Genomic DNA, 15,271 nt, shown 5'->3' on the forward strand with positions numbered 1-15,271 from the left:
ATCTAAAAATGAACTATTTTATGCGACGAACCAATATAAAAAAAGTGTCTATTTTATGGGACGATGAAAAGAAAAAATATCGGAAGCTAGGAGTTAAAAACATCGAATGAGTCTGAGTTTGAGCTCGTACTTAAGTACTCATAAGCTAATGGAATATTACACGCCTCTACTATCATTTCGAATGAGTTTGATTTTTTTATTTAAATTGATATACATAATATATTGCTAATTTAAAGTTTTATTAAATTTTACTCCCTCTGTCCCAAGATAAGTGACTTCTATTTCTTTTTGGGTTGTCCCACTATAAGTGACCTATTTCCATTTTTAGCAAAAAGTTATCTCTTATTTTATTCTCCACCTACTTTATTCTCTCTTCTCTCTTCTATTTTTCCCTCTCTCATACTTTACTCTCTCCACTTTAACTTATTTAAATATCATTCCTTAAATCCCGTGCCCAAAAGAAGTAGGTCACTTATCTTGGGACGGAGGGAGTAAACTGCTATACTATAATTTCGAAATAATCATCCATAACAAAATATGGAGAAATATAATTTTGAAAAACAATTAGATTAATTACATCCTAGGTAATTAAAAAACTTAAACTAATTAAAAAATGCAGAAAAACTTGTCGCGTCTCGTCCTGTCCCGTCCCGTCACTCCGCGCTGCAATGCATTGCGCCGCGCCGGGACGCCTCGGGCGTCGCGGCGCATTCCCAACAACCCATTGCAGATGGTATTGTTCTAATTTGATTTGAGCAGAGGCGATTTAGGTTTCGTTTGAGAGGAAAATCAATCTATCTTCAGCGGATGGGTAAAAAGCTCAAGAGCTCATCTTCTTCTCCGCGAGGTGCTTTTATTTCAGTTTAATCGTTCAATTTGATGGTTTTATTGCGCGGCGTGGAGCTTTTGTGACTTCCGATTTTGTGCAGATGAATCGATGAGCAAAAGTCGTAGATCTCATAGCTCTTCCGAGCACCATTCCTGTAAAGGTGATTGCTCATCCTAATTTAAATTTCGATTTCGATTTCGATTTCGATTTCGATTATTTAATTGTTGAGAATTTTCATTCTTCTTCAGATCTGAGCTTATTCAAAGTCGATTTCGATGGGTTAATTGTTGAGAATTTTCATTTTTCTTAAAATCTAAGCATATTCAAATTTATCTATATAGGAGTACTAATTTACTTTCAATTTTTATTCCAATTTATTTATAATGAATGGATCCTAATAATCCCTTTCTTGCTGGATCCAAATACACAAGCAGGGTTCGACAATTTTGTTGGCCAAAAAGGGCGGGTTCCGGCTAGACCGGAGAGTTGGCCTGTGGAGACGGATAATACCCCATCTTATCCGTTGACGGAATCAAACAACAATGTTGAAGATTACGAAATCTCAGACGACGAAAGGTTCACAACTGAGGAGACGAAATTGTTGGCGTACATCTACATCGACGTCTCAAAAGACCAAAGGGCTGATTTCTGGTGGGACGTTGCCATAAACTACAACGAGTTCACCCCGGTGGGGGCACTTTACCGTTATGAAGATGAGCTGCGCGAACACTGGGCCCGAATGCAGAAGGATGTCTCCAAATTCGTTGACATCTTTACCAATTGTCAGAAGATGCAGGGTAGCGGTCATAGTTTGGATGATATTTGCCAGCAGGCGAAGGATGCTTTCTTCAGCGATGAAGGAAGGAATTTCGAGTACGAGGATGTCTGGGCGATTATGCGAAGCAAGCCCAAGCTTTTCAGCGGTTTTGAGACTTCTAGTGGCCCGAAGAAAGCCAGAGTCTCCACCTCCGGACAGGACTCTACGAGTGGTGCTAGCCTTGCACCTGCCGCACAAGACCCTCAACTCGACGAGTACTCTGCCAGAATGGAAAAGGTAAGAAACGCTATATTGAACAGGGCGTACAAAAAGATGCTAGCACGAGATATGTGGTCTATGAGCGAAAAGTATAGGAAATGGCATCAAGAGCTGCTTGATTTAGTTAGAAGCCAAGTAATTAAGAAGTAATTTAGGGTATAAAACTTTCAGTAAGTTCCTTTCCAATGCATAGGCACTCTAATTTTGGAGGTTACACGCATTAGGGTGTCTTGATTGATGGATGATGATTTTGGTTTAAGCTAAAAAATGTTTACTTGTCTTATCAAGTTCATCAGATTTGTTTCTCTTGTTTGCCATTCACTTATAGCATCCACAATGGCGGCTAGCGCATCGGCTAGCCGATTCGCGTCGCTAGCCGAACCATTGGAATCGGCCAACGCCTTTTCGGCGAGAAAATAGGCGAGCCACGCCGATTTGCGAGCACTGGCCGATGCGCTCGCTGATGAGATGGCCGCCATTGCAGGCTCGCGATCAGCCAGCGCTATTTTTTTTTTTTTGAAAATTTTTGAAACACTATATATACGCGATTTTAGTTTCATTTTCATTTGCACCACTTGTATTAACGAGTTTTCTCTCTCTATCGCCCCAGGAGGTCCAGTCCGCAGCCCCCTCACCCGCGTACGCCTTCTTCTCGCGTCAAAAAACGCGGGAGCTGATGTACAAGGTCTTACAAGATTGGAAGGCCACAACTGACCCCATGGAGAAGAGGTTTCTTCACTCGATGCTCGAGGACATGCGGTTCGAGGGCACAGATGGAGGTCCCAAGTGGCAGCGGCAACGGCGGCGAGGACGGTGGCGGCGACGGCGACGAGGAGTAGAGAGAGGCGGGGCTCGTGTGTGGAAGCCCGGTTTTTTTTACTATGTAATTTTTTTTTAATTAATGTAATTTTTTTTAATCAATGTACCTTTTTTTATTTAAATGAAACTAATGATTTTTTCCGTATATGTCTCGTAAATTTAATTCCGTAATTTGTCATAAATTTAATTCCGTAAATTGAATTATTTTTATTGCGGTTAGCTTGTGGCTAGCCTATTTGCTTAAAATGATGATGTGGCAGGTGGAATTTTAGTGCTGATGACGTGGCAGAGAGAGAAAGTGGCTAGCCTATGGCTGGCCTAAAACCATTGTGGATGCTCTTAATCATGGACTTATGTTCAAAGTGGTGCTATTTTCTGCATTATTCTTGATTGTGCCATAGTTTCTAATTGATTGGGTATCCTACTAATCAAGTCAGGCGGGCTCCCAAGGCACGCCACCGCCCTCCCTAATGTCCATCTTCTTCACTGCCACGATGGCTGATACTTTCCGCATGACGCCTGAACAATATCAAGCCCATTTTGCCGGCATTGCGTATCTGGCAAGACAACTTGGTATTCTTCCTCAAACGGGTGCACCGCCTTCGGGGGATGATTCGCCGGCGGAGTAGTTTTTATAATTTAAATGTGCAATTTTTAATTTCTAGTATTTTAAATTATATCTTTTTTTTTAAGATTTTAATTATGTCTTTTTTTAAATTTTTTTAGGATTTTAAATTGTAGCTTTATATTTATTTAATGAAGTGTGTTTTTATTAATTGAATTTGTTGGAAATAAAAATAAAAAATGAAATTGAATGAATAGTTAAGGGATGAGATGGTTAAGAGATGGGGTAAAAAGTGCAGTGGACCCATGAATAGTTAAGGGGTGAGACTGTATGAAGACAGGGATATGGATGATATGATGCATTTTTATGATCTCCTCACTGTTTTATGCATTGTTTTGTTCTTTTCTTGGGACTGTATTTATTGCAGTGTTAATTGCTTAAAATTTAGGAGCTTTGTAGTTAGAGTATCCACAGTGGGGGCGCCGCGGCGCCTACTGCAATGCGCGGAAGAGCCGCAGCGGTGGACGAGCCGACCAATGTGAGTGGTGCTTCCATCGATCTTGATACTGCGATGGAGGAGACGTTGGAGAGCCAACCAATGGACACTAAAGCGGCCAAGAGGAAGGGGAAGACTGTGGCGGCTCCAAGCATTGCACTCGCGCAAGACCCTCAACTCGACGAGTGCTCTGCTAGAATGGAAAAGCTAAAAACGCAATACTGAACAGGGCGTACAAAAAGATGCTAGCACGAGTTACATCGTCTATGAGCGAAAAGTATAGGAAATGGCATCAAGAGCTGCTTGATTTAGTTAGAAGCCAAGTAATTCAAAAGTAATTTATGGTTTTAAACTTCCAGTAAGTCCCCATGCCTACCAACGTCTATAGCTAATGTTCTTGTCTCATCAAGTTCGCCAGCTATTCTCCTAATCATTGAGTACTGTTCAAACTTGTAGGGATCAGACCGCTTAGGATTCACTAATTATTGGAACCTTTTTTATTGATTGGGTCTGAGATGGCTAATCTCAGAGGTACAAGCCAATACAGACGTAGTATCACGATTACACACTAAGTACAAAAGTTACAAACAGAAACCCTAGACTAATCTCAAGCACTCCTTGGTTCTTGAGATCTCATCCTTTCTGATTGTACCTGCACACTTAGTAGAAGAATTAGTCACACAAGAAACTGATCCCGAAGGATCTAAACACAAATGAGACTAAGACAGAGAATCGGGCCACGAGTGGCTCAAGTCACAGGAGTGACTGCACTGGGCCTCAGACCTCCCCAATCCTCACAGCAAGTCACAAAGGAGAACACCGTTGAACGAACTCGAACCAAAGATCAGTGGAACCCTAGATCTCACCGGTCAACGATCACCACAGCCTTCTCACACACGGACTAGCACGCACAACTCAGAACTTCACCGCGAACACAAAAACCTTCACAAGACACTCCAAGCACTTCGGGATTGGTCACAAACAAAAGACCAAACCCTAGATTAGAGAAGGAAACCGAAGAAGTTGCCTAACACTCAATCTACACCGGTAGAACTCTTAAGAACTGAGAACCATCGATGGAACATAAAGCTTGAAGAAGAACTCCGGCTAGATTCGCCGGAATCTTAGAGAGAAGGGATAGCAGAAGCGGTTTCTGAAAGCAAGAGAGAGAGAGAGAGTATACAATCGAATGAGAGAATGCATAAGGTCTTCTCTCACTTAACAAACACACCTCACATCTAACGGCTGTGGTGCAGGATCCGTGTGGAGTTGCCACATGGCTCTCATCCAGTAGCTCTGGCAAGTAAACGAGTCAGACTTAATTTGGGCCAACACACATTCTTATGGGCTCAGCAAAATAGCAGCCCAACCGAATAATAATAGAAGCCCAAAGCAAGGAGTCCAATAAATCAACATTCTCCACCTTTGGACTACTTCTAGTGAAACAAGGGAGAGCCTTGGTCTACTGTTGCTTCATCGTTGCCTACAAGGCATTCCTATCACCAAAAAGCACAAAACTCATTAGATAGAAGATGTCAGGTTGCCTAACAAAACACCAGATGGTAAACCAATTAGTTTTGTTGTGACTTCAAAGAGTCAACAAGGTCTTTCCCCGGGACATGCAATGCACATGCTAACCAAATTCAAAGTGTGACTTTCTGATGCATGACAACAGCTTATCCACAGAAAGACATTTGGTACCCATATCAGCTGGGTTATGATCAATATGCACCTTTTGTAAAAGAACTTCACCTTTTTCCACAACATCCCTAATAAAATGGAACCTAACATCTATATGCTTAGTTCTATCATGGAAAACAGGGTTCTTACAAAGTTGAATGGCAGACTGATTATCAGAATAAAGCACATGAGCAGATTTAATAAAATTGAGTTATGAGAAAACTCCCTTTAACCAGATTGCCTCCTTCATAGCCTCTGTAATGGCTATATATACTGATTCTGTTGTAGACAGAGCTACAATGTGTTGGAGTTGTGATTTCCAACTAACACAAGACCTGCAAACCTGAAATACATAGGAAGTTGTGGACTTCCTCTTATCCTTATCATTTGCATAGTTAGAATCAACAAAACCACACAACTCAACACCTTAATCATGCTTAGAAAAACATAAACCATACTTAGAAGTATTTTTCAGGTATCTAAGCAACCATTTGAGAGCCTCCCAATGCACAGGCTCAGGGTTAGACATGTATCTACTCAAGCAAGAAACAACAGAGGCAATATCAGGTCTAGTACTAACCATAAGATACATCACAGAGCCAATAGTATTAGAATAAGAGATCTTTTGCATAGCTTTAACCTCAGATTCAGTAGTAGGACAAAAGTCCTTACTCAGCATAAAATGAGCAGCTAAAGGAATAGAAGCAATTTTAGCACCAAGCATATTAAACTTTTCAAGAATTTTTTGCACATAAGGTTCCTGATGAAGGACCAGAGAAGAGGACTTTCTATTCCTAAGGATATTGATCCCCAAAATCTTTTTAGCATCACCGAGATCTTTCATGTCAAAATTTTCACACAAAACACTTTGCACATGTTTAATAGACTTAATGCAAGGACAATAAGCATATCATCCACATACAACAGCAAGAACACATGCACTTTATCAAGGTTAATATTTAGGGCCTCTGTAGTTGTATTCTCCAATGTTTGTTTGGTTAAATTCGGGCTTCGAAGTTAGCTGTTATAATGAAGTCCATGGATTATACCGAAAGTTTTTCATAGCCTATATATATTTAGTATGAGGTGTGATCCGTTGCTAACTTTCTTAAGTTGTTAACTCATCAATGTAGTATTAAAAATATCAACACGATTACATTAAAATATCAACATAAACTTAGTTGATATTTTAATACATCTTGTTGACATTTTAATATGATCGTAATGACATTTTTGATACACTGTGCTGATAAATTAGCAATTTAAGAAAAGTTAGTATTATAACACCCTCGTAAAAGTGATAAACATAAGATAAATTTTCATGTACAAAATTGCACATTTTAGTATTTGACTATAAAATCATTCCATAGTATGTCAACCCTTCTCTAATAATAAAAGAATAACCTTTTATTTTATGAATTTAAGAAAAGATTAACATTTATATTGTAATTATTTCCAAATTAATCTCAAAATCACATATGAATTTATCAATAAAAATGCATTCATCTATTTCTTAGTACTACTATAAAATGATATACTCCTACCACTTAATAATGTTGGAATCTATGCCCGGTCAATGGACTTTGACCAATTATAATTGCAAAGAGACATTTAATTTTGTAAAATTAAATGATATAGTGTCGATCTACGTTCGGAGTAGATGACCGTGGTATATTTATTTTCTCAAATCCGATTCCCGGTGAGTGAGAAATAATTGTTTAAAGTTGTGCAAAAATTGCAAACTTAATGAGCTATGAGAGGAGATTAGAGAATAATTAAGAGAGTTAATTATCCCACATTGAAAGTTTCAACCTTATTAAACTAGTATTTAATAAGAAGGATTATTACATGTAATAATTATAGTGGACTAAAATGGGCTGTAAGAGCCCACACGTGCGCACACGCGCGCGCCGCCCGCCCCGCCGCGAGCCGCGAGCCGCGAGCCTCGAGCCTCGAGCCCGAGCCCGTGCCCGTGCCCGTGGACTTGGATCTTGGCAATTGGTCTTTGGGTGTTCTTTGGGCCTGGTCGTGGGCTTGGTGCTTGGGCCTAGTTGCGGGCTTGGCCCAAGTCTAGTGGGTCTAGTTCTTTTTAGACCACCACCGTTTCCACGTCAGCGAGCCAAGCGGGATGCCACCTCGTCAGTATGACGCGGTAAGCCAACGTGGCTGACACGTGAGAGTCCACGTCGTGAACGAATCTAGAAGCTTCTAGACTCAGCCTCTCTAGCTCTGAGCGCGTAACGGCTTGTAACGCCCGAACGTTACAGCTCGTAACCGACGACCGTTACGGTCTAGCTTTAATGACGGCCATTATGGCCGTTGACCCCCTGCAGTGGACCGAGCCTATAAATAGGCTAGCCATTCCATGCATTCTACACACTAAAAAAACACTAGAAAGCATTCTGCATCATAAGCTCTCTCTCACGTATTGTTCTTCTATCGAAGCTCTGCCCTCTCCTCCATCCAGTTCGCCGGAGCTCTGCTGATAGCGGTGCTGCTTCATCAGAGACGTAGCCGTTTTATCTTTAGGGACGAAACGCCAATCCGAAGAGCACTACCGGGGCGTATCTCGTCTTGCGGAAAGAGGACTCCTCGACTCTGCTCTTTCCTGTTCTACACTTTGTAGTTTCGAGTTCCATTTGTAATTTCCGTTTCAGTTCTTTTCTATATTCCTTCTTGTAATCCCTAAATCTCCAACAATCGCAAGACGAGATATAACCTAAAACTGAAACTAATACTTTCGAAACTATAATCACCTTTGCTGGAGATGTCGACTGAATCCAACACCGCCGCTTCCACCACTCCGGCCACCACCGCCGCCATCATTTCCTCCACCATGGCATCCACCACGATGATGCCAACTCCCGGGCTGTATCCATCTTGAAGGGTCGGGTTTTAGCACGTGTGTCATGTGCACGTGTCCCTCCTTTCAACAAGATTTATAATTTTCCCACTTTTGCAACTAATATTACGAAGTATAGCGGCAAGAGCGGGGTCGAACCACAGAGACCATGGACCTACTCGAGATCATTTCTATGACACAAGCGGAAAAGGGGTCGGCTGCTGCCACGCATTCATTGAGTGGGTTAAAACTCTAATCTACTTGACCTGGCGGAATTAAACTGGACTCTATTTACCTGACCTAGGAGACGGGAAAAGTACGGAAGGAAAATTAAACACGAAAATATTTTTTATCATTTTAATAAATCATGAAAGCAACTAAACAAAACAATTGAAACTTACTAACCAAGCTAAAGGCTTTCCTAAAATAGGCAGACAAAGTGTAAAAGTAAAGTGGGGACCATTTTTCTCAAACTAGTTGGGCTGACAGAAAAACTGGAAAACCAAAAGCAAAAGCAAAAAGCAGATATGATTCTCTAACTAACTCCTACTTCATCTTCTCCAAACAACCAAGTAAAAACAGAGCATAGAACAGAGCTTCAACACCATTGACGAAATAAAACAGAGCATACTTAAAACGAGACGTAAACACGAAATTCAAGCTAGAACTACCAGATCTACGCTACTGGGTCAAGCAGAAAGCGAAATGAACACAGATTACCTTGCATGCATCACCTAAACTATCGGATCTCAAAAATCGAGCACGTGAACAACTAAATCTCAACCTCTAAACTACTGGAAATCATGTAAACAACATGGATCTAAACATCTAAGCTACCAATTGCGAAAAGCATCCAAGAAACATAAGTAAAAACATCATCAACATGAAAATAAACACCAAAGCTTCATAAAACTGGAAATGAGTCGAGATCCAACGGTGAAGTCGTCAATTTCTCCGATGAAACCATTGAACTAAGCTAAGAAAGCAGCAAACTATCTAACTAAACTAAAAGAGCGATGGCGTTAAGCGCCTATGAGAGCTTCCTACCTAAACTACGATAGCGTTAAGCGCCCCCTCTTCATTGTGGAAAGCTTCTATTTATAGAGTGGCTTTAACTTCAACCCTAGGCAACTTCTTGTCGGTATTTGACCATTTTACCCTTGCAATAATTGAGGATCTTCATGTCAGCACGCCATTCTGTCTCCTTGACCAGGTAGATGACTTTTTCTGCGCTTCAGCTCCATTCTGCCATTCTGTCTCCTTGACCAGGTAGATGACTTTTTCAGCGCTTTTGCTCCATTTCTACTCCTGTCGTCAACTTCCTGATTCTCCTAGGTCCGAGCGACGACTTCTGGTATTTTACTTCAAATTCAGCTATTTTGCATCTGCCAGGTCAATTTACACAAACTCCCGGATCCAGCAGATTTCTGCACACTTAAGCTCAAAATTTGTGCATTATCTCCCCCAAAAGCATATAATTTTAACCCAAAACCAATGCATGAAACGAGCCTTATCACATCTTCATCAACAACCCCTTGGGTGCATACTACTACCCAGGGGCTCACTGGTGGATCCACCTCGAGTGGGTCGGTTGGTTCCACATTTAGTGGTTCCTTCGGATCCTTTAATGGATCGAGTGTTGGGGCCTTCGGGTCTCACACGAATGCAGGGACCTTCGAGTCTCACGCGACTGCTGGGGCCTTCGGGTCTCATGCGAGTGTTGGAACCTTCGGGTTCAACACGGGCTTTGGTTCCTTCGGGACCAATGCGACCATGGCGGGCTCTACGCCCAACATGAATGGTGGGGGCTCTATGCCCAACCATGTTGTTGGCTCCTTCGGGGGCAACGGAATTGGTTCCTTCCAAGGACCAAGTGCGGCACCTTTGGCACCAAGAATGATGCCACCCGCCGAAAAACCACCTAAGTTTGGAGGAGTTGACTTCAAGAGGTGGTACCAAAAGATGTTGTTCTACTTGACAACATTGGGCATCGCCAACTTCCTCACGGAGAACGAGCCGCCCGCGCCAAGTGATCAAGAGACAAGTGTTGAGGTCATGGCGGACTATGAAGCATGGCGCAAAGGAGATTATCTTTGTAAAAATTTTATTCTAAGTGCATTAGATGATAGTTTGTACAATGTATACTCCCTTGTAACCACATCAAAAGAGATGTGGGAAAGCCTAGAAAAGAAGTATAGTGTAGACAATGCTGCCGGTACGGAACATGTTGTAGTATCCAAGTTCATGGACTACAAAATGGTCAACTCTAGACCGGTCATGGAACAAGTTCAAGAGTTCCAAATGATCATCCACGGACTCGTGGCTGAAGGGATGAATTTGCCCGACAACTTTGTGCGGTGCATACTCATTGAGAAGCTTCCTCCTAGTTGGAAGGACTTCAAGCACTATCTCAAGCACAAGCGAAAGAAGATGAGTCTTGAAGACTTGATCGTGAAGCTGCGCATTGAAGCGGATGTGCGCAAGATCGACCAAAAGGCTAAGGACTTTAGCCCACTTGACGCCAAAGCCAACTTGTTGGAGCGGGGCGGACCCTCCAACAAACGCCCCCGCCCAAATCAGAAAGACAAAGGGAAGGGAAAGCAGCCTGCAAAGAAATTTGAAGGCGAGTGCTACAAGTGTGACAAAGTTGGCCACTTTGCCAAAGACTGCCGCAGCAAGAAGAAGAAGCCGGCAGCCCACGTCGTTGAGAAAGAGTTCAAGGACTGGAATGAAGATGACCTCGTTGCCGTGGTCACTGAAGAAGTCAACATTGTTGACAACAAGGGCGGCTGGTACATCGACACCGGCGCTACTGCTCATGTTTGCTCCGATAGGAGCAAGTTTGCCTCCTACACTGCTGTTGAAGGGAGGAAGATCAACATGGGGAATCAAGCATCGTCCGAGGTCCTCGGCATTGGCAATGTGATACTCATGATGACATCTGGAGTCACGATCACTTTGAAGGATGTGCTACATGTCCCGGACATCCGCAAGAACCTAGTGTCAGGATCAATACTAGTTAATAAGGGGTTTAAACTTGTATTTGAGTCTGATAGGTTTGTTTTGTACAAGTTTGGGAAGTCCCTCGAAAAAGGTTTTGTAACCGACGGACTTTTCAAGCTTAGTGTGGCTACGCGCCTTGTTCCAAAGCCTTTGGCTAACAATAATAATAAAGCATCTACTTCCTCTTATTTGACCGAGTCTTCAAATTTGTGGCATTGTAGATTGGGACATGTAAATTCAAAAGCCGTAAAAAGATTAGTAAATTTAGATTTACTAAAGGCAATTGAAGTAGATACCCAAGACAAATGTGAAATATGTCTTGAGGCAAAAATGACTAAGTTACCGTTTCACTCAGTTGAACGAAAAACAAAACCCCTTGAATTAATTCACACGGATGTATGTGATTTAAAGATGGTGCAAACTAGAGGTGGTAAAAAGTACTTTATCACTTTTATAGATGATTGCACAAGATATTGCTATATTTATCTTTTAAGAAGTAAAGATGAAGCAATCGAAGCGTTCAAAAATTATAAGAACGAAGTTGAGAATCAACTTGGTTGTAAAATCAAAGCGATTCGAAGTGATAGAGGAGGCGAGTATGTAGCCCCGTTTGAGGAGTTATGCAACGCAAGTGGTATAATTCATCAAACAACTGCTCCATACTCACCACAATCTAATGGTGTAGCGGAACACAAAAATCGAACTCTAAAAGAGATGATGAATGCGTTACTACTAAGTTCAGGATTACCCCAGAACATGTGAGGGGAGGCTATTTTGACAGCCAACTATATCCTAAACAAAATTCCACTCAAAGGAAAAGACGTCACTCCTTATGAATTGTGGAAAGGTAGGAAACCATCCTACAAATACCTCAAAGTGTGGGGGTGTTTGGCCAAGGTGATGGTTCCCCCGCCCAAAGAAGTTACAATTGGCCCTAAAACAGTCGATTGTATCTTCATTGGATATGCACTTAACAGCAGTGCATATAGATTTGTTGTTCACAAGTCTGAAATATCGACTATTACAGTAGGAACAACAATCGAGTCAAGGAATGCCGTATTTCTCGAAAATACATTTCCTTGCAAGGACAAAGAAGAAGTCCCAGTCAATTCCGAGACAAGAATTGAAGATGAGGCCACTAGTTCTAAAACAGTGAATGAAGCCACTAGTTCTAAATCCGCGGATGAAGAGCCTAAATCGCGCAAGCGAGTGAGGCATGATCCAAGTGATGCAGTACTAAGACGTGGTAGTAGGGTCAGAACACCAAAAACATTTGGTCCTGACTACATTGCTTTTATGTTGGATGAAGAGCCAACGTCAATAAAAGTAGCCTTCGATGGCCCAGACGGGTTACATTGGAGAGAAGCTGTTCAAAGCGAAATTGATTCAATTTTGCTAAACCACACTTGGGAGTTGGTCGATTTGCCCGAAGGTGCGAAACCTTTAGGGTGCAAATGGGTGCTTAAAAGAAAATTTAAGGCCGATGGAATAGTGGATAAGTATAAAGCGCAATTAGTAGTAAAGGGTTTTAAACAAAAGGAAGGACATGACTTCTTCGATACCTATTCACCTGTAACGAGGATTACATCTATCCGAGTGCTTCTCGCGATTGCTGCATTGCACAATCTTGAGATTCATCAAATGGATGTTAAGACTGCGTTTCTAAATGGTGAACTAGAGGATGAAATCTATATGGAACAACCCGAAGGGTTTGTAGTGCCCGGACAAGAGAAGAAGGTATGCAAACTGGTTAAGTCTCTCTATGGATTAAAACAAGCGCCGTTGCAATGGCACTTGAAGTTTGATAATGTGATGTTATCAAATGGGTTTAAAATCAACGAGTGTGACAAATGTGTCTATATTAAGAGCACTAATAATGGGTACGTTATAGTGTGTCTCTACGTTGATGACATGTTAATCATGGGGAGTACCACTCAAGTGATCAACGAGACAAAAGCCATGTTAAAGAGAAACTTTGACATGAAAGACATGGGTCTAGCCGATGTAATTCTTGGAATGAAAATTCTAAGAACATCCGATGGAATCATCTTAACCCAATCTCATTATGTTGAGAAGATATTGAAGAAATTCAATGCCTATGATGGCGCGCCGGTTAAGACTCCAATTGAACTCAATGTTCACTTGAGCAAAAACAAGGGCGAACCCGTTGCACAAGAAGAATATGCACGGGTCATTGGGTGCATTATGTACTTAACTAATTGCACTCGACCGGACATTGCTTGTGCCGTGAACAAGTTGAGTCGCTACACGAGTAATCCAAACAAAAGAGCATTGGAGAGCTGTTGTAAGGGTTTTGAGATATCTAAAACATACTCAAAATCATGGGCTACACTTTTCGAGATACCCCCCGGTACTTGAAGGGTACTGTGATGCGAATTGGATATCCGACAATAAGGACTCACTTTCAACAAGTGGATACGTCTTTACTATTGGGGGTGGCGCTGTCTCATGGAAATCCACGAAACAGACATGTATAGCCCGTTCAACTATGGAATCAGAATTCATAGCTTTAGATAAAGCTGGAGAAGAAGCCGAATGACTTAAGAACTTCCTTGAGGATATTCCAGGTTGGTGTAAGCCGGTGCCTCCAGTGTTGATTCACTGTGATAGCCAAGCCGCTATCGGGAGGGCGAACAATGGCTTCTATAACGGCAAGTCTCGACATATTCGACGACGACATAACACCGTGAGACATTTGATCACAACAGGCGTGATTACAATTGACTACGTGAAGTCAATAGATAATCTAGCGGATCCGCTAACCAAAGGGTTAAATCGTGATCAAATGAATAAGTTGCTAGAGGGAATGGGTTTGAAATCCACAAACTAAAGAATTGTCATAGTGGTAACCCAACCATGATGACTGGAGATCCCAAGAACTTGGTTCAATGGGAAAACTAAGCTATGAGAGTTCGTGTGAAACACTCATCTACATCTATTCCCTAAAGAGCAATAGAGTGTTGAAAACTTGCCTTGTGGTGAGGATAATGCTGGGGTTTGGTGCCCCTTGCACAGCGGAAGACTTGTACAAAACAAATAAATCAGACGTAGGATCTATTTGACCGATTATGCGATTAATCAATTCACATGTTAAACAGATAATTGCATGCTAGAACGCAAATAATTCATGCTCAAAGAAAGTAAATCCTAAAACATGAATTCTACGGTTTAGAGTTACCGATTTGATTCTCCAAAGAATCGACGATTGCTCGCGCCTTCTCCACGTGATGATCTTCAGTACTAGACCACGGATCTTCTCTCTGGTTCCCGAACTGTATCTCGATATCAGGGTGGGCTGATCTTATCAAAACACTAGGACTCGAATAAAGAAGACAGAAGAAATCCTTTTGGGAAAAGGAGTGGAATTCGAAAATTCCTACAGCTGATGGGGCTGATATTTTCGAAAATTTCAGTAATGAAAATTGTGTTTTTCTGTCTCCTTTATTCTCCTATTTATATTAAGTTCCTTTTGGGCCCAGACAGGGATCTATGGAAGGTTTTGGATATGGGCTCGCCCAATTAGCTTTTTACTAATTAAATTGAACCCACAATTTAATACAAGCTTATATTGGAATATTACGAGCAGCCACTACAGAAGTAATATTGAACTCTCCCCATCCAAATCCGAAATTACAAGTAATCCGGGTTTCCACTTTTATTATTTATTTCCCGCGCTTAAGATATAAATGTCCATTAATTAATTAATGTCTGCTATGGACTTAATTAATTAATATCTTATTAATTCCAAGAGTGGACTTAGCAAGAATCATTTATTTATTATTCATAGAGTAATAAAACTCCAACTGGCCAGTTTTCCGAATAATAAAACCTTGTTCGAGCTCCTCTTGAGGACATTATCAAACGAGACTCACCTCGTGCACGTTTCAACATAATAGCAATCCTAGCACCGCTAGATATTAATCACCACTACCCAATATATCAGGATTATTGGGTTGCGAAAAACCCGCACCATTTGATAA

The 15,271-nt window shown here is 41.5% G+C and overlaps 1 protein-coding gene across 3 annotated transcripts in view; it reads left to right on the top strand.

Moving 5' to 3' along the window:
* Positions 1 to 617: 617 nt before the first annotated feature.
* LOC125192451 (uncharacterized) overlaps positions 618 to 15,271 on the top strand; it is a 29,599-nt gene continuing 14,945 nt past the window's right edge. The window contains exons 1-4 of one of the 3 annotated variants that reach the window (XM_089057146.1): positions 618 to 847; positions 930 to 989; positions 1,264 to 1,883; positions 2,476 to 2,829. In XM_089057146.1, the coding sequence (XP_088913272.1) occupies positions 808 to 847; positions 930 to 989; positions 1,264 to 1,883; positions 2,476 to 2,763 (1,008 nt within the window). In that variant the 5' untranslated portion in view covers positions 618 to 807 and the 3' untranslated portion in view covers positions 2,764 to 2,829. Of the gene's footprint in view, positions 848 to 929; positions 990 to 1,263; positions 1,884 to 2,475; positions 2,830 to 15,271 lie in introns of those variants that run through there. The other 2 variants (XM_089057145.1, XM_089057144.1) reach the window with 2 other exon arrangements.

The sequence above is a fragment of the Salvia hispanica genome, chromosome 4, assembly GCF_029641045.1.
Source record: "Salvia hispanica isolate PSC_SH4W2 chromosome 4, Shi_PSC_v1, whole genome shotgun sequence".
NCBI lineage: Eukaryota > Viridiplantae > Streptophyta > Magnoliopsida > Lamiales > Lamiaceae > Salvia > Salvia hispanica.